The sequence below is a fragment of the Diabrotica undecimpunctata genome, chromosome 6 (assembly GCF_040954645.1).
Source record: "Diabrotica undecimpunctata isolate CICGRU chromosome 6, icDiaUnde3, whole genome shotgun sequence".
Lineage (NCBI taxonomy): Eukaryota > Metazoa > Arthropoda > Insecta > Coleoptera > Chrysomelidae > Diabrotica > Diabrotica undecimpunctata.
Window position 1 is genome coordinate 134,402,254 of NC_092808.1, and position 21,482 is coordinate 134,423,735.

General features: G+C 32.4%; 1 protein-coding gene across 3 annotated transcripts in view; it reads right to left on the reverse strand.

Annotated features, from left to right (window-relative positions):
* Nucleotides 1-21,482, reverse strand: part of LOC140443930 (zinc finger protein 131-like) — a 40,554-nt gene that overhangs the window by 18,321 nt on the left and 751 nt on the right. For 2 of the 3 annotated variants that reach the window (XM_072535447.1, XM_072535445.1), the window contains exons 3-5: nt 18,133-18,454; nt 12,932-13,174; nt 11,266-11,337 (exon numbers count right to left, since the gene is read on the reverse strand). In XM_072535447.1, the coding sequence (XP_072391548.1) occupies nt 11,266-11,337; nt 12,932-13,174; nt 18,133-18,454 (637 nt within the window). Of the gene's footprint in view, nt 1-1,212; nt 4,420-11,265; nt 11,338-12,931; nt 13,175-18,132; nt 18,455-21,482 lie in introns of those variants that run through there. The other variant, XM_072535448.1, reaches the window with a different exon arrangement.

Sequence of the window (21,482 nt, forward strand, 5' to 3'; positions counted from 1 at the left end):
CTTATATTTTTTTCCAACTACATAATGTATAAAGCGTATTTTCAAGGATAATGTAAACTATTGCTTCTGCAATTTTAAGAACTCTGTCATTTTTAACTGCTTTAAATGGTCCAGTATCATTCTATCATATTTTCTAAAGATGTGAAACAGTTGTATTTATTCATTGTAAAGAAGTTTATTGCGGGCTGCAGTTAAGTTTATTGAGGGGCTGTATGAAAAGGTATTTATTTATAGCCACGACCGGACCAAAAACGTAAAAAACACGTTTTTTGATCTTATTTTCTCTCGTTATAACCAAATTTGCCTCGCTATAGACGGTTATAGTTCAATAGACATTTCACGGGACATCTAAAGTATCTCTTTATAAGCGAAACCTCGTAATAACCGTGTTCGTTATAGAGGGAGTATACTGTATTAACAAACAAAAATGTGCAAGTTTACCACTAAGTTACATCCCCTTTATTTTTAATGACATCCACAATTCTTCAAGGGATAGTTTTTACCAAGTTCTGACAAAAGTTATAATGTAAACGAATTCCATATTTCTTGTAATTTTTCCTTCAATTCGTTGACGGACATGGCAGGATGTTTTCTCAAAGCTTTTTTTATTTCGCGCCTCAAAGTCTCTATCGGGGACAAGTCGGGACTGTTAGAAACCCATTCCAGAAGTGGTACGTCATGGACTTCAATCCATTTTAAACTCTTTTTTGAGTTATGACAACCTGCGCCGTCCTGTTGGAAGACAAAATCTTCCACCGATGTTAACGGTGTTCCATAATCGGTAAAAGAGATTCTTCTAAAATATTCAATAATTTGTCCGTGTTTACAATCCCATCGACAAAATGTAACTTTCCCATACCTTTAGACGACATGCTGCCCCAGATCATGACAGATGCAGGAAATTTTACTTTTCTCTTCAGACAGTCGGGATGGAAAGCTTTATTTTTCCTGCGAATGACGCGACTCCTACTGTCTCTAACACACACTTCAAATCTGGACTCATGACTCCATTGTATTGAATCCCATTGCGACTGAGTCCAACCTTTATGCTCCTTTGACCATCTTAGTCTATTTTTCTTTTGTTGTAATGTTAAAAGTGGCTTTTCCTTAGCCCAAAAGAAAATGAAATTTATTAAAAACAATTCGTACTAATTTTTTCAACTATAAAACTTACTTTGTAAGCACCAAATCCTAATTTGTGGACCACTCGGTGACATGTTGATCTAGAAAGGTATCTTCCAATATCGTCACTCCATAAAACGCTTAACCACACATAATTTGCTCGTCGATTTTTCACTATAATGCGTCTTAATGCCCTTCGATCTGCTTCGCTTATTTTACTTTTTCGTGCATTTCTAGGTTTTGTGACGACCAAACTTGTAAAGAACATCCCAGAGGTACTTTTCAGTGCGTCACAGTTTTTCGATTTCTTTCTAATGCATTAAGTTGAGTGTGACGGAAAAAGCGGTAGTTCCGTGATTAAACAGAACTATATTGCAGCGTTAGAATAAGCTTACATACATAAGCGGTTCTTTCCTAACCTACGTTTGATTCGTTGATGTTTAGATGCGCGCTTTCTCTAGCCAATCAAATACGCCTATTACTAACAGTTGTCGTAAAACTTCGTCTATGCTGGCCATTCTTTCCAAGTGTTGAACAGCAAGCGACGGCTGTCGTTCAGGTCAGTATTGGGTGTTTATTTGTATTTGTGTAGGGCCAAGATGGGAAGATATACGGAAAAAGAACAAGTACTAATATTAAAATTACTTAGATATTTTCAATTGGAAAAGGAAGCTGGACAAACATTATTACCAATTTTTGCTGTTCGTGAAGTATTTAATTATTAATCAAGTATTTTATTACCCTGAAAATAAAATTGTTTTATTTACTGTTTATTTCAGCGTGTTGCTGAAGCGTTAGAAATTTCTTCTCTAATTAATGTTTTGCTAGGTTATGGTCTAAGGATATATCTTTAAGGAAACTCTCCACTTACAGTATTTTTCTATAATTTTCTATTACACTGATATTCAAATTCTACTTTTCAGTGTTTTCAATAAACTATTATTATTACGCATTAGTGAATAAATAGTTTTTATGTTTAAAATTATATTTTATTTATGTAATTAATTTTTTATAAGTTACCTAATAAATTTTTGAAACCAATCTTTTTTATGTAACTTATACATATCAAAATGGCCAAAAATCAGTAGTGAGAATAGAAGACATGACATCAGTAGAAATAGAAGTACAAAGAGTTGTTCGACAAGGGTGTATACATTCACCAGTATTATTTAATATATACTCGGAAGACATATTAAGTAAGGCAATGGATTAACAAAATGTAGGCATTAGAATTAATGACATGATCATAAATACCCTGAAATACGCTGATGATACAGTTCTTTTAGCCGAATTACATGAAGACCTACAGATACTCCTTAATTAGGTGACCGCAGTAAGCGAAGAAGAATATGGACCATCACTTAACAAAGCAAGAAATATATGATAATAACAAAGACAACTCAGGACATTCGTGAGATATATGTACAGAATCAGCCTATTGAAATAGTAAGAGAATTCAAATACCTATATACAACTATTAATGAAAACAATGACAGCTCTCAAGAAATACGAATCAGAATCGAACAGGCCAGAAGTGCATTTACAAGAATACAGAGGCTTCTCTGCTGTAGAAACTTAAACCTTAAGTTAAAAATACGACTGCTGAGGTGCTATATGCTATCCGTATTATAATACGGGATGGAAGCGTGGACACTGAAGAAAATGGACGTGAGGAGACTGAAGGCATTCGAGATGCGGATGTACCGAAGAGTACTAGAGATCTCATGGGTAGATGGAATAACCAACGTTGGGGTAATGTGACGTATGCATAAGGACAGAGAAGTACTAACAATTAAGAGGAGTAAAGTGGGATATATGGGTCATGTGATGAGAGGAGATAAATATCTAATACTCCAGGTCATTATGCAAGGAAAATCCGGAGAAAAAAATCCATAGGAAGGAGACGTAACTCATGTAATAACGAATTATTTAGAGCCGCAGTCTTAAAATTAAAAATCGCTGTGATAATTGCCAACTTTCGACGCGCAGACAGCCCCTTGAGAAGAAGAAGATACAAAAATTCAATAAGTGAATCATTTTGTCGTCAATTTTAAATGTTTCCATATTTATAAATTTAATAAACAATATTGTTTACTTTTTATTTTTATTAATATACGGGATTACCCCCATTACAAAAAAAATATATCTTAACATATATTATAATAATCAAATCTACTCAGAATAAAAATACTAGTAATTCCACAAGCTTTTCACCTGTGGCTAAGTACGATCCTGGCATCTGTCAGATTCTTCAATAATTACATGAAATAATTCTCGACACACCTAATTCATTATATGACGTCATAATTAATGACGCACTGAAAAGTACCTCTGGGATGTTCTTTAGTTTTGTATCTTCTGACTATATTTCTTACACTATAGCATGACTATAGCGATTTCCGAATTGGATTTTCCAGAATTAAAAATTCTAATAATAATTGAACAAATTTTCTCATCGATAACTTTACCTCGACCCATTGTACAATCCACAAACGACAAAAAGCTTTACAATACTACAAAATACATTTGACATTAACTGACAATATTATTGTTTTGATGTCATTTTTCCATAGGATTTACTTCTGGATTTAACGTAATTATGAAAAAATCAACGTATTTGATATAAGTGAATGCATAGCCAGGGTTTAGTGAAATTTTTTTTATTGTTGAAAATAAATAAAAAACCATAAGGGTAATGTTGTTAATAAATGTTAATAAAAATGCCATATTAATTAATATGGGAACTTATAAAAACATGCAGAGTATAATTTGTTTATGGTAATCGACTAAACTGCAAATTCCATAGGTGGGCCAACTGATATGGGAAGGGGGTCATAATTATGTTTACATTTATTTCAAAATTCGTGTGTGGGGCGAAGGATGGAAAAGAAGGAAGACATATTCCACTTCCCTGACAACTATTTGGCAACTTTGACTAGAGTAACTGGAAAATCTACATTAACATTTTTAAATTCTAATACTGTGTTTTAAATAATCCAGTTTTTAGGTAAATGTCATTTTTATTATCCTGCCCATCAACATATTTGGAATTGGCAATTTTGTCACTTTGTAGGCCGGGTCTATAGTACGTTCCATTAACGTTGTTATGAGCACTAATGACATGTCTTCTGAGATAAAGGTCTGTCTTGAACTGTTTCTGGCAAAAGACGCACTGCACGTATGTGGGATAATGTATTAGTCTCATATGTTGTCGCAAATTAGAAAGATTACTGTATACTTTGCCGCATTCGTCGCACGGTCTGGGATCCAGCGAGTGAAGTTTTCTCATGTCGTTGCCTGCAACAAACCAATTTTTACATTAAAAAATAAGATCGTTGCAAACAAGACATTTCACTAGCTTATCCACAATGTCAAATTTGAACAAACAATAACATTTTTTGGTATAGAAATATTACAATCTGCTATCTTTCTTTTGCAATAGAGTGATTATTTAGTTAGATCATAAACAGCAAGGAAGTTGTTCTACACAAATTATAATACTGCTACCGTTACACTTTTAATAATTTTTTTATTCCGAGCCTGAATTATAATCCCATTCCTGAAATATGACCGACAGGCGATCTTATTTGGATACTCACTTTTTTGAATTAAATTTAAGTTACTCTACTAAAACAATTTTCAATTAAAGGCGACTCATCTACAAAAGGAACTGAGAGCTAACGGCAACAATGTTAAATGTCAGAAATAAATTCTTACCGGTACTTATCGGGGTCATTTTTATTAGAAGTGAAAAGTAAGTAAGTAAACAGGTTCATTGAATACTTTGAAACATCCATAAACTTCATCATAAAATATCAACACTTAGCTGGTTTATATATTTACATCCTTGGAAAGAATGGGAATGAGATAAATAGTTTATTCGTTCCACATTATATATCTGCATAGGCGTGCCGATGTGAAGGTGATGCCGTATTGGGTCCAAGTAATGTAGAAAGAAAGCCGAAGTTTATGTCGGTAGAAGAAAAGCAGATTGTATGTAGAGTATATGAAAATTTAAAAAATACACTTCGTACAGTGGAAGCTGTAGTTCAGTGTTTATTTTTAACGAGAATATCCGTATCGACAATTGAACGCATTGTACGTGAAAAAAAAAGGTGACTGGGATTTGCAAGATCCAAAAGTATATTGTTGTGGTAGAAAAAAATTGAATTGGACGAGCAGCAGAAAAATTTTGTACGCACTACTATTAATTCTTTCTTTTTTGAGAATAAAGTGCCAACCCTCGAATCCATTAAGACAAAGGTAATGGAGAATGATCTCATTCCAAAAATAAGCAAAGAGACGTTAAGGATAATAAAAGAAGATTTAAAATTTATACAGGGTGGTCCTTAAGTAATTGTACAAACGAAAACCGTAAATTCTACACTTTAAAATATTACGATTTAAGCCAACTTGCTTTAATCAAATGTTGATATTAAGAAAGATACAGGGTGTTAAAGTGGAAATTTAAAATTCTATTTTTCGCTATAACTTTTACGTTTGTAAATATTTTTGGACAAAAATTTATAATTGGATGCTTTAAAGTGGGATAAATTATAATTTTATACAAACTTTAATGTAACTGATAGAGGGCGCCACATATGTGACATATATTTGCGCTTAACTTTTTTGCTCTTAAAGTTAGCTCTATTTGTGTTAAAAAATATTAAAGATACATTATTTTTACAAGGAAAAGGTATACTTGTTGATAACCTCAAAATTTAACCGTTTTCGAGATATTCGCATTTTATAAGTCAGCTGCATAATAATTCTTAGTTGTAATATTTGTGCGGTGAAGCACTGAATACCTGTAGATAAGCATAATTCACAGTTTATTCTTATTACAACAACTCAAAGATGATAATGTAACATTACAAAATTTTTGTTATGACTGCTAAATGTCTTATTGAAGAAAATATTCTTCATCTTCTTCTTTAGGTGCCGTGTCCGTATTCAGACGTTGGCCGTCATCATGTTTACAATTTCCCTTTTCTATCACTTCTTAAGTTTCTATACCTACTGGAGTTGTATTACTTTTTCCCTATTGTAAAATGCTGAAAACACAAAATATGTGGTTTATGTAAGATGGTACACCACCACATTCTAGAGAGAAGGCAGTGAGAACATACTTAAATATAACTGTTCTGAACGTTGGAATGATCGTGGCACTCATATTCCTTTGCAATGTGGTGAGATATTGATATAATTATTTAATTTATAAAAAATTCCAAAAGAATACTTATTATTCATTACGTAAATTATTTAACCATTTTTATTAGGACAATTAGAAACTAAAGCCAGGGATTTAATAACACATATGTGTCTTGTTTGATAATACTTTTTCTACCAATCTAACCTTAAAGACTCGAGATGTAATTATAGTTACTCGTAAGCTGTAACGTAATCATATAAATAAGTAATGACATCGATAGGTTATTCCGTGTTTATATAGGTAACCCATGAATCAAATACATCACAGTTTAACACATTATTTAACCTCTGCCACAAATAAGATGTAGTTCCATAATATACCATAAGGTTTGGATATGTATCCAAAAGAATATATTCATCCATTATAGGATATAGCCACCACGTAGCCCAGAATTTAATCCCCTTGATTTTGGTGTATGGGGCGTATTAAAATAACGTGTCTATAAGAATCCCATAAACATTCTCAACCAACTATGGGAAGAAATAAATACTGCAGCAGTTTCTTTAGAACCAATGATGCTATTTAACATGAGACGATCTTTTATGTAATATATTGACAAATGAATTAAAGAAAATGGTGGACATATGGAACACTTACTTTGACAAAAAGTTATGTTATTTAGTTTAACTATTTCTTAATTTGGTTTGTAAACAAAATGTTTTAATTATGACTTTAATTTAACATAAAACGTAAAATGTTTGATGTAAAATCCTATTATTCTATTTTTGTCAAATGCTATTATTAATTATCCTGCTGATATATTTATTTTATTTAATATTTCGTTAACTATTAACTTTAGTTAAAAGTATTTTATACCAAAATTTAGATTTATTAATGTTTTTGTCTATTTTTCCTTCGTTGCCTGGAGTATTTGCCTTAAATAAGAATTATGCAGCTAATTTGTAAAATGCGATTATCACGAAAACTGTTAAGTTTTGAAGTTATTAAGACGTATACCTTTTTTTGTTAAAATAATGTATCTTTAAGATTTTTTATCAAAAATACAGGTAACTCAAACAGCAAAAAAGTTAAGTGCAAATTTATGCCACATATATGACATATGTGGCGCCCTCTATCAGCTACATCAAAGTGTGCATCAAATTATAATTTCTCATATTTAAAAGTACCCAGTTGTAAATTTTTATGCATAAACCTTTACAAACATGAAAGTTATAGCGAAAAATAGAATTTTAAATTTACACTTTAACACCCTGTATCTTTCTTAATATCAACATTTTATTAAAGCAATTTGGCTTAAATCGTAATATTTTAAAGTGTAGAATTTACGGTTTTCGTTTGTACAATTACTTAAGGACCACCCTGTATATGCCAAACGATCCCGTAAATCTATCTTAATAGAACGAGAAGGTTTGGTCTCATAGCGACGAAGATATTTTCGCTCTATTAGGGTAAATGCTGGTCACACAGTATCTAAGATCTCGCATGATACTACTGTAACGAGTTATCGTCAAGCATTTGTGGACGGTTTATCAACAGGGTTACGAGGACCAACGGGTAAAGGACAACGATTGATTGTCGCCTATATAGGTGGTGAGAGTGGCTTTTTAGACGATAGTGCACAAATTTTTTATCGCTGCGAAAATGGTTTGAATCCCTTCTTTCATGAGTCGAGCTAAATTCGGTAATAGTGATGGACAACGTTTCTCATTACAGCCGATTAGTAGAACATCTGCCAACTATGGCCACCAGAAAAGCAGCCATACAGAGCTGGTTAGGATAAAAAGGAATTCCATTTTCTGGGGACATGGTTAAGGCTGAGTTTATAAGTGACATATGAAACATATGTCCAACGTTTGTTAGAACTTGCAATGTAACGGATCCGGTAAGAAGATTGGACGGGATGGTAGACACTGTTTTCGACAAAATAATGATAGATTTAAGTGTGATGTAAGTGTTCCTCTTCCGATGAGTCGCTGGATTCCGAAACTTCATAAGCATAATTTAGGTAATTATTTCTTTGCTTTGTAGTTCTCCTTCTATATAAATGGATTATAATAATTATTTTGCAAAATATTCTGTTTTTTGTAAAATTTTACTCTATTTTGTTAGACAACTAGAAGATACTTATTAATATATAATTACTTATGTGTTTAAATGAATATTAAATATTAAAAATATTATTTTGGTACGCCTCTGCAAAGTTGATAAGGGGAATATAGTTTGGTCTCTTTAAGTGCGATGTTGCCGATTAATCACGTTCAATTGAAAATTGTTCTAGTATATTTTTTTTTCGTCGTATTTGTAACGTTATAAAAACGTCAACTTGTTCGTATGATTTTTAGAGGTTCAGTGGCATTTTCGTCTCTGACGACTGGAGTATTAAGTACATTTTACATTTTTATTTTATTGTAATGCTTAGGCAAGATTAAATATGATTGGTTAATATAATCCTTTATTCGCCACTCCCAAATTTCTCCTTGTAAAATTTGCATTAAGATAAGACGAACCTACACCTGAGAAAGTGCATTGAGGTGTTGATTTATAATTAAACAATTGACACCCAACGAACTATGTGGTTGCTTTATTGTTACACATTGGCGCCCAACGTGGGCGCGGATTATGGATAATGTGTCTTTGACCTGGTGTTTACTCATTAGAATTATTATATTCTAAGTGGTAACTTCTTCTTTCAGTATCGATAACTGCATCCTGCTGCATTCTATTGATGCGTTTAACATACAATTTGCTTCATTCTTTTATCTTTTTGCTATCTGTTTCTTTCACAATTATTAATGCATTTTTGTCTGTGTTCATTGTCACAAACATGTTTGCATATCTGATATCTATCAAACTCTCTATTTGCAATCTAAAATTCATCCTCTTTTACCCTAACACTTAGCGGTCTTGAAATTTGAAAACTTAACACTATAAAACAGTTTTGACATTGTGAATAAAAAACTAGAACCCAGACAGAAGAAATATATTTAAAAAATGTGGATTATATTTAAGTTATAGACTGTCAGCAAATTCTGTAACTTTTTGCAGCTTTAAAAAATAAATATACAACACATACATCTTGCAACGCCGCAAAATATTAATTTTATATTTCTACCACAGTTTATAGTTAGACCACAATAAAGAAAAATTTTTGTAAGTATTTGAATAATATGAAAAACTTGTGTAAAATACGGCTTTAACAATGTCTGAACACAAATCTCACAAATTGAATATGGCTGAAAGGCAGAGATACTTTATCAACACCTGATTTCTTTAAATTCCAGTTTTTTTTCAAAAAAAAAATATTCGAGCATTTTGAAATACAGATTCTACATTAGGAAAACTGAGCCAGTGTTAGGTAAGTTTATTGCTAAGCTGGGAAAAGGCCGAGTCAAAATATTAATATAATTAAAAACCGTGTAAACTAATTTTCGAAACCAAATTCAGATTTTTGCTTTAATCTATGCCTTCTAAGAATTGCAAGGCAAAACAGACGTTGATAAAGACGTTATTAGAGACATGGGGAATCTAAAAATTGCATTCTACAACATATCTCCTCAACTAAGCAAAAATCTTTAGCGAATTGGTTTCTAGTACTCGTACAGAGTATATCGGAATAAAAGGAAAAAGGCAGATAAGATTTGATTTCACGTCCGTGCGTCCATACGAAGCCATGTTAGAGTTGCTTCCTAAGACAGAAAAGATTTATTTTCACGTTCAGAGCGACTGTGAATAGCCGTTCTGAAGAGCCCTTTTAGGGCGAAATACGTATAAGCGGATACACAGACGCACTGTACGTGAAATCAAATCTTAACTGTCCTTTTCCTATTAATATAATTCTTCCAAGAAGAAAATTTCGTCATAATGAACAATTGGTTTAAGCTTCCAGCCCTCAGACTTTCAAGTGTTTTCAAGTCTCATAACTTTTAAAACCAAAAAATATTTGAATGATTTTATTCTATCTCTATTGTAAATTTAATATGACTAGGGAGGGACTTTCCACCACCAGAGAAAAAACCCAACAGCTTTTGCTATACAGGCAAGATATCTACAAAAATAGCAAACCACATAAAAAGAATTGAATAACACCAGCTCCAGAACAAACAGTAACTTACGTAAATATATTAAGAACAAAAGGCAAAAGAAAAAACATTTACATAGTGGTGTGTACAAACTTACGTGAGATGACTGCTCAAAAACTTACATCGGTCAAACTGGTAGAACCTTTAACAAACGTAGAGCATAACACAAAAGGGCTTTTATAAATTAATAAATTAAACATTACAAATATAATTCTGAATGACCGACTTGAGATAAACAGCTCTCTCCACCTCTACTTGTTCAGTTAAAGACGCATAGTAAAAATATATCACTTGAGAAAGGCACTCTGCCGAATCAGCTATAGTAAGAGTATAGAAACCAAAAGTTTTCAATGTTTTTTTATTAGATAAAATAAACTTAATGAATCAATCCATCACTTAAATGGTGTATATTTGATTATATTCTATGGATATTAAAGAACACTGTTGCGTTTTAAAGTTTTTTTTCCATATTGAATGTTAGTTTTTGGAATATCTTTCATGCAGTGCTACTTTTGCTTGAGAACAGCTCCGATAATAATAAAGCGATAAACTAGGAATTTAACTTTTATCTTAATTAATTTCGGAATTATGTAAAAAATATAGATACGTCTTTCACATATTAAATCAGGTGCAAAGACCTTGTAATCAAATATGAAGTACTCAATCAAAAATCATAAAGTTATATTGCAATCACGATCTAAACATAAAAACAAAAGTCAAAATATAAATAGTATGTGTTCACAAAACATGAACATTTTCAAAAATGTACAAAAATTTCTACATCCCTTACATATTTCAGCGATTAGACAACGCAGTAAGATCTTAATATTCGCGTGACATAAGTAAACAGTTGATCAATGATATGTAAGCAGGAAAAACAATATATCTTACCTGGTCCTAAAAATTCCTGTTTACAATCCTTATCTAGGAACCCCGAAGATTGGGGTATAATTTCCATTCCGCCTAAAATATGTTTTTAATTAGGTTATTTGTTTTTTACTTAACTAATATCAATAGAGGAAAACATCAAATTTAAGACTCGATTTAAATTTAACATTAAGAAATATTCTACTTCGGAAAATTAAGAAGAAAAAAAAATCGTTTTTACAAGAAAGAAGTTTCTTTAATTACTATTTAAATGGGAATAAGCCACAATTAAAGGTTAAAGTACGTTTATTCAAATTTCAATTTCCACTTCGGAAATTTCACTTGTTACTAGGTTTTAGGTTACTCTTCTAATAATTTAATTTTATCTGACTCATTTATATTGACAATTCAGACATACATTATACTGACAGACATTATTGCCAATATTGTTGAGTTGCGTTCCTGGGACGACTTAAGCTCATTCGATTACATGAAATCAACTTTCAACTTGATAATATCCGTCAGAAAAAATCATACCATGTAATTCGTCTTTAAAAAGACAAACACATGCAATGATGACAGTAAAAATCCCCTGTTAGTAATTCCATAGTAAATTATGAGAAAACCAAACCTAACAATGAACAAGAAAGAACAAAGAATTTAACGTCTACTTTAAAATGTATAATGTATGTCTGAATTGTCAATATAAATGAGTCAGATAAAATTAAATTATTAGAAGAATTTTTCACCAAGAAATAAAAAAACAAAATTTGTTTAATTTACTCCAAATCGAAGTATTTTGTAAGTGATCCGCTTCTAGCAAGCTCATCACCTCTTTCGTTGCCGTGTATTCCCCAATGACTTTACACCCATACCAGTGTGCTTCTTTAAATTATTGAGTGTCAGTGCTGGGCATTCCCCCATGTTTGCATAACTTACTGCCTAGAATACCGAGCTATTTTCTCATAGTGAAATAGAAATGTATCATTATTACTGTGATCCAGACCTTCTGTAGTTTTAGATCCGTCTGTGTACGAGATTTAATCCTAAGCCTGAGTTGCGTGTTTCCTCTGTCACATCCCCCTCTTGGGAGGATGTCGACCTGGAAAGGTAATTTAGGGATGAATCTGGGTACCATATGGTCAGAAATCATCATCAATATGATATACCTAATTTAATTTAGACCGTTTTCTCGCAGCTATAATATTCCAGTCTCGCCTCTATAGCTGCTGTTGGTTTTGCCCTTCAGAGCCCTGTTATTTCAATGCAAGCAAGTTTTTGGGCCTTTCTTAGTTTGAAGATGGCACCATTTCCGCTGCACCTTTCGTCACCATACCATTGATACATATGTTATGGTTGGTTTTACCACCACGTTATATATTGAATATAACTACACTAGTCACAGTTTTCCACTGCTTCCATCGTGTTCTGACCAATACCTGGTATAACTGGAAGTGGCAGAAGGCTCTAAATGTTTTAGACTAATTGGGCATATCTAATAACCCCAAATAATAAATTTTAACATATTAAGTCGTTTCTCTACAACGTCTAATTGGAACTCTCAAAGAATCACCCTGTATATCCCTAAGATTGTTATACAATCAATATTATGGTTTGATCTGAAACACCCCATAACAAATAAATAACTGTAGTCAAATGTTACCTGCAATAAACAAAAAACACATGTTACCTGACAATTCCTTAATATCCGTGGACGGATATAATCTGGTTGCCAGCCCTTCGATATCGTTATCATCTCTGGCATCGTCCGCATCGTCACTTAAATAATCGGGTAACTCAAGTTTAGGTTCGAAATTTTTGGCAAGCTCTTTTGTCTTCTCTTCGCTCACGATATCCTTTATTCCGTAAGAATTCACAGCCTCTTCTTGCCTTTCAGAATTTAATTCCGTATCGTCTTTACAATGCTTTTTTGCTAAAATAAAATATAAATGAAGGGAAAAAAACGAAAGTAAATAAACACAGTAAGTGATACATCAAAGAAAATTCAAATAAAAACAGAACAAATAGAGGGTTTGGAAAGAATATTGTGAAAAAAAAATGATACCGAAGTAATAAAGGAAGACAATGTAATAAATGAAGGAGAAGAAAACATAGAGCTAGAGCAAATAAGTAGAGAATAAGTAATAGAATGATTATGTAACATACAAATAGGCAAGGCAGGTGGAGATGATGAAATTTAACCGGATATGGTAAAATACATGGGGGAAGAAGGAATAAACTGGCTATGGAAATTATATAAAGAGGCGTGGAAAAACAAACAATCCCTAAAGACTGGCAAAACAACATAATTGTGCTAATATACAAAAAAGGAGATCATATAAACTGCGACAACTATAGAGCAATATGTCTGTCATCAGTGTGCTTTAAAACATTATACGAAAGACAGACAAATGGCAAATATATATATATATATATATATATATATATATATATATATATATATATATATATATATATATATATATATATATTTATCATTAGGAACCTAGGAGAAAGAAGCATAGACACGGGGAAAACTAGTATTAGCATTCATATACCTAAAAGCAGTATTTGACAGGATAGAGAGACAAATTATAAGGAAATACGTGAGAAAAATAAATGTACTGTTACGATAAATTCTGACCCAAAACCGTAAATATATTTATTACTAATATTTTCATTCATTCATGTATTTTTTAGGTAATGCCTACCTGACACACGATGGGTACCCCTTTGTAATAAAAACAACAATTCGAACCTTCTGGAGACAAGCCGATTTAACCATACCGGTTCTGAGAACAATTCGCCGCTCTGTCTAGAAGGCCGTAGACGTTTCTAGTCTAACAGTAGTGAATATATAACAGGACTTTTTGGAGAATAGAAAAGAGTTAATTCTGAAGACGCGCTCGCGATAAAATGTTACGTTCGTTTTTTAATAAATTATGTATATTTAGTGATAAATAAATTAATATCAGTTATTGTGCTTTTTAATGAATTAAGATAAGAACAAGACATTATAAATTAAATAGACATTGAAATAAAATCATCACAGTACCAAATACATTAATAAAATTATAGAAAGTACTTACAAAAAGGTAACAGGAAGAGTAGAAATAACACGGAAAACATCGGAAGAATTTAATTAGAAAAGAGGTATTAAATAAGAAGATAGTCTCAGCCCTTTACTATTCATAATAGTAATGAACGAATTAATAAGAAATACTAGAGTAAGAAACAAATAGCCGCAGATATTAATAAGATACCACGGATTACAAACGGTCACAATGGAGTCTTTAATATATGCGGACGTCATACTACTAATAGCAGATTCCGAGAATAAAATGAAAAACTAATGGATATATGGGTAGAACAAATAGAAGAATTAAAAATGAAAATAAACGGGGAAAAATCTAAGATAATGATAATCAGCGGCAAAGAAGATAAGAAAGATAATAAAATAAAGATAAAATGTAAAAACTCAGAATTGGAAATAGTTACGAAAAACTTACGAATACCTGAGAAGTATAATTATTAAGGACTGGAGAATAAACTAGGAAATAAGAAATAGAGCAAAGAAATCAAACAAGTTATACCACGGCTTCCCAAACTATGCGTCGCGACGTCCTGTGGCGTCGCTGCGTTGTCCCAGGTGCGTCGCGTGTCAGCGCGGACTTTTAATACAGAAAATATATTTATTATAACATATTAGAAAATAAGCGTTACTAAATTGAATGTAGAACTTCCACAATTTGCTGGCTGCTGAAAGTATGCTTCCTAATAACTAAAACGACATTTGGAATCAACTCACAGTCATTTACAAGGTAAGCCAAGAGACTTTTTTGTAAGAAAATTGCGAGAGCTAAAACATCAGACCACGGTTTTAGTTTCAAAAGCATCAAGCTCTTACATGGTAGCTTACCTTCTTCTTCTTAACGTGCCCTATCAATTCCCCTTGACGTTGGCGATTAACATGGCGAAACCGTCTCTGTCTTGAGCTATTCTAAAGAGTTGCTCAGCTTTCCTCATTCCTGTCCACTCCCTGATATTCTTCAACCAAGAGGCCTGCTTTCTACCAATTCCTCTGCGTCCTTCGATTTTACCCATCATAATAAGTTGAAGAATATTATATCGATCTCCCCTTACTACGTGTCCAAAATAGGCCATCCTTCTACATTTGATGTTATCAAGCAGCTCGCGAACAGCATTTGCTCTCTCAAGGACTGCCACATTGTCAGCATAGCCGTCCATGGAATTTTTAGTATACGTCTGTGCAGCCACATTTCAAAGGCCTCCAGACGATTAATGGTGGATATTTTTAATGTCCATGCTTCGACACCGTATAAGAGGACTGACCAAATGTAGCATTTAACCATGCGCTTTCGAAGTTGAAGTTGCAAGTTATCATTACAGAAGAATGACTTCATTTTTAAAAATGTCGTGCGGGCTATCTCGACTCTACGTTTTATCTACGTTTTACGTTTTAGAGTTTTACGGTAGCTTACCGTGTTACCAAATGTGAAAAACCACATACGATCGCTGAGGAAGTGATCTTACCTGCAGCGGTTGATATGGTAACAGTGATGATTGGAGAATCGGCGGCTAAAGAAATAAAAAATGTACCTCTTTCAAACAATACGGTTACTCGCCGTATTCATGACACGGCAGAAGATATTAGTGAGCAAATTGTGGGGAAACTTTCAGGTTTATTTGTCATTCGACTGGATGAGGCGACTGATAGTAATAATGATGCTCAATTGATATGTTATATACGGTACATACAAGAAACAAATAAATGTGAGGATTTGTTATTTTGCAGAAAAATATGTGAAAGTTGTAAAGCTAGTGATTTATTCGAGATTTTAAACTCATATATGACTAAAAATAATATTAACTGGGATAACTGTGTAGGCGTATGTACGGATGGTGCCTGAGCGATGTCTGAACAGGATGGAGGACTACAAGCTCCCATCAAAATCAAGGTTTCAAGTGTAAAATGGACACATTGTGTCATACATAGAGACGCCTTAGCAGCAAAGAACGTTACACCTGAATTAAGTGTTGTGATAGATAGCATTATTAAAGTGGTGAACTACATTAAATGACGACCCGTGAAATCAAGACTTTTCCATAAACTTTGTGAAGAAATGGGGGCCGAGCACACCTCTTTAATTTATTATTGCAACTCTCGTTGGCTGTCCAAAGTCAACGTACTCGCATACACGTATCTACGTATAGAATCACATGATGATGTGCAAAACTTTATTAATTCAGAGTTTATATTAAAATTAGCATACCTTTGTGACATATTTAACAAAATATGTCAAGTATATATGTCTTAGTCTTCGCATGGAAACAATACTCATATTCTGCAGTTGGCAGATAAAATTACTGGGTTTCAGAAGTTGCTCTTATGGAAAAGAAAATTAGAAGATCAAGAAATTGACTTTTTCCCTGCTTTACAAGGTATTCTACAAGAAAAATCGATAGAAATCATTGATCCCCCTTTAAAAAATATGTTTACACAACACATGTTATCATTGAGCGAACACTTTAAGAAATATTTTCCTGGAGATATGGAGCAATATGACTGGGTCAGAAACCCTTTTCTGTTCATCCACGCCTTCGAGACTTTCAACAGAGGAAGAAGAACAATTGACAGAATTGTCCTGTGATTCCAGCATAAAGCTTCAATATGACAAGGACAAACTGTTTGAATTTTGGAGCTCACTTTCTCATGAATATCATGCCATCAGCACTGCTGCATTAAAGGTTTTATTACCATTTGCGACTTTGTACTTGTGCGAAATGGGCTTTTCTGCAGTTGCAGTAATTAAAAACAAGTACATGTCAAACACAAACTTAGAAAAAGAAATGAAAGTGGCAATTTCCAAACTGTAGCCCCGGTTTCATAAGCTTTGCTCAAAAAAGCAAGCACATCCTTCACATTAACCAACCAGTTACATAAATAAATATCCCTTTTCATTTTTGTGCCTGTTTTGATTTCATTCTTAATTTCTAATAAAAAATATAAATGTTCAAATAGTGTTTTTGTTATAACTATAACCTGTTACTAGGCTAGTACTAAAATTGGTAAGTATTATTGGGGGTTGGGTTGAGAACACGTCCCAAAAAAATAGCAAAGTCCCAAAGGCGCCACAGTACGAATAAGTTTGGGAAGCCCTGAGTTATACTATGCGTTAGCCCCAATACTGCGAAAAAGAGAACTTACACGAGAGCCAAGGATAAAAATATATAAAACAATAGGGATACCGACTGTGCTCTATGCAAGTGAAATCTGCACAATTCTGAAAAAACTATGAGCAGAATGAATGCAATGGAGATGAGACGGAAAGACAAAATGGGGTAGATTAAGCAACGAAACTATTAGGAGAATAGCCAACCAAGAACCAATAATGAATAAAATAGCAAAGAGACAAATGAACTGGTATGGGCATCTGATAAGAATTACAAGAAAAGTCCATGAAGCAAAGATCATCGTAAAAAGAAAAAGAGGCAGACTAAGAAAAAAATAGATACAGCAAGTCGTAGAGGCTAAAAAAGCTAAACAAAAATCACTCGAGGAATTGAAAATAATGGCAGGAAATAGAAAAGAATGGAAGAGATAGGTGAATGGAAATTAAAATATCTAGCCCAAACCCGACACCCTGATAGGGTAAAATAAAAGAGAGAAAGAAAGAAAGATTTATATTCGACAAATCATTTTAGCCTTTTTAGTCTCGTGAATCCTAAACGTAAGAAACTATTTCTCCAGAAAGATAGTATGTAAGTTTGAATTTTTATTCTAAATTATTTGTAAGAATGTTTCATATATAATGTTTACTAATGTCTTCACTGAATAAACTGTATTTAATTATTGATGTGCTAACTTACCTGGAGGACTAGAAACTAAAGGCAAAGCCTCGGGAACATCTTGACTAGAAGTAACAGTACTATTTGGATTTGGAGACCTATCTAACTTATGTTTTGCACTTTTCTGAGAATATACAGTATCTTGAGTATCTTCTTCTTTGGCGAGATCAGATGAGGTATCAGTTAGACCTCTGATTTTTAATGATTCTGCTGTTTTAAGAAATGTCGAAAGATGAGTTTGAGCTACGTTTACTTCTCCAGCATACATAAATTCCATCAAAGCTGTGATATGCCGGGCTTCTACATCTCTCATAAATATGATTGGATGGGGACAAGGGTTGCTCTAAAATAGTTCCAAAAAATTTAGTTTTTATAATTATATAATTTAAATATGATTTGAATTAAATTAAATGACTAATTCTGAGAGCAAAATTAAATTTTAACTAAAGGAAATACAAAAATTCCTTGCTTTACGTAGGAGATTAAACAAAAATGTAACCAAAAAGAAAGCTTTTCTAAAATATAAAACAGAAAAAACAAATGAATCATACTAAGAATATGAGAATAAAAACTGAAACTCATTGATTTGTAGCGATAACAAAAAGATACTGCTGAGATAGATTCATAAAAGGTCTAGAGATGGATGAAATGAAAGAACGCTTTCATTTCTATTTAAAAAAATGAGAAAATTTTGTATTTGAAAAGAGTTATCACATGGTATAGTGTATGACTCGATTTTAAAGATATTAAATTATGTAAAAATAACACTACACTAGAAACGCTTTAACATATATCATCTACATTTTCATTATCTTGAAAACCTAATCCACAACCCTTTAAATATTACTGTTGTACTCAATAAAAGTGTAAATATTTAAAAAATAATAACTTGAGGCATATAAAACCTTATACAAACTCTTCATATTTAAAAAAAAATATTCAAATCAAAAATGCATTATTACACATATTTTAAATATCCATTTAAGAAAACACAACTTTGAATAATTCCGTTGTTCTGACTGACCTTGTATAATCGAAAATAATTTTAAATTATAGTTTTTTTAAAACATTTTTTATACACTTCATAGTTTAGCCATAATCAAAGAAAGTCAGAGGTTTGGCGCACCCTATATAGATCGCCAGATGTCTCTTGCTATATAACCATTCTATCTTAACAATTTTTTTAATGTTTCAGTTCTTCTCCCAATTATAGGGTTCAGATATTAGCTTAGTAAGGTACGTTTTATGAATTATTCTTTGCCATTTTAGGACTTTTTATTTAGGATAATGATTTGAGTACTTCAAATTCAGTTTGCGCGTATTGGTTTTCAGTTTAATCTGCGTTTCAGTTCTCCATTGGATTTTCGTTCTACTACAACATTTACAAATGTAATATGTTGGTTGATCTCTAGTTGGATGTTAAACAGTATCTAGGATATATGAAATTTTTCAAATTCAAGAAATTTCTCAATTCAACTTTCTTATGGCTCTACATCACAAACATCCTTCCCACATAGCGAATGACAAATGAATTTTTATCCCTTAGTTGTAGGGTTCGTTATTAGAATTTTTCAATGCAAAAGCATCAGAATTGGAAATCTGTTAAGATCAGTTGCACCAACTGGTCTTAACAGATTTCCAATTGCGGTCTGTTAGTAAAATCCACTATTTCACTAGAAATATATTGTGATAGTGGCAGAAGAAGACAGTGGCAGAAAAGGATCATATCTTCTGTGGACTAATAACACTATAATAGACAGTGGAAGTGTATAAAACAAAAAGGAAAGTATATTAAGAAGATCTAGAATATTGTTTAGGTAGAGTTAAAGGAACTCCATCATGAATTCCAACAGAAAAGTGCCTGGGTCCTTGCAAATCAAAGAACAGAAGTCAAACGAAAATTTATTCTCACCAAAAGATCAGGTGAGTGAGATGATTATCTCAAAGCTCTGATTGAATATAATAAAGCATTGAGAAGAGCAAAAAAGAAGACATTGTGTGGAGATAGAACAGACAAGGATATATCTCCAAGGATCTTCAGATAAGTGTACCCTCACCCATCAAAAGAATGGTGAAGAGAACTTTTCTGGTTGCACTTTCCTGAGTCTTCAACAAAACTGATACCACTTGATACACATCAGCACAGTAGACTGGAGACCATTAATTATGGTTCTGGATCAAACTGACCTCTAGCAAAAAAGTTGAGCTATATAAATCACCGGACCAGGTTTTGACAGGATAAGGAATGACCTTTTCTACAAAAAAATTAGTATGATACTGCAGGTTAGCATAACTTTTACACACAAACCTCGAAAAATTTCACAGGAAAAAGCTTTGTGACTGAGGCCAATAGGTCTGATGTCATTTATACTGAGAACGCTAGAAAAACTGCTCAATAAGCTTATTAGGGATGGTGTATTAGATGAAAATCTGATACATCAGGGACAGTATGCATATGGAGGTGGATCATCCTTGGTATTCTTTGACGACTTTGTTTTCATATTTCATTAATATTTTGCTATTAAAGTTTGCAAGTATTTTATACACTACTTCTAATAGTACGATAACTCCATAGTTTTCTCACTCAGTGTTGTTGCTTTTTTAATAGATTGGACAAACAAGTAAGTACCTCTATTTTGAATCAATGAAGTTGGAATTCCAGACTATTCTTATGTGGGATGATCAGATAAAAGTGAGATGATCATCTTAAATTGTAAGGATGAGCAATATCTGGCTCAGAGTAAAGAGTTCTATCTAGATTTTGTTTTATTACTAGGATAAATGAAAATTTTAAACCAAAAATATAAAAACAACGATTTTCTGTATACACAGAACTTCTTACAATAAATACAATATAAGCATTGTATATAAAAAAGCCACTACTAGTTATACATCTTCAGCATTTATTAAGTGTTAAGTTTTTGAAACCCTTTTTATAAAATGTAGATGTGAACACTATCAGATCTATCTTATATAGAATCCATTCAACTGTATACAAAAACATTCGGGCAACATATGCAGGTAATTAGGAAGTACTATAGAAAATTGAAGAGATATTAGAAGAACTACTTAACATAAAACCACAGAAAATTTATTATAAAGCTAAGACACCTCTGAAAAATTAAGGAAAAAAGTATCTACAAGTAATTTAAATGTATGTATTAAAAGGAGGACTACAAATAAGAGTATATACCTAAACCTGATTTGTGGACAATTAAGAATGTTTCTTTATTTGGTCTTATCTATTCTGATGTCATCCAATGATTTATTGGATACAGCACATTTGAAACAATAAAAACATGATATTTACACAGATTTTGATATAGTTCACAACAATAAAAAAAAATTGAAAACAGAAAAGAATAGATTAC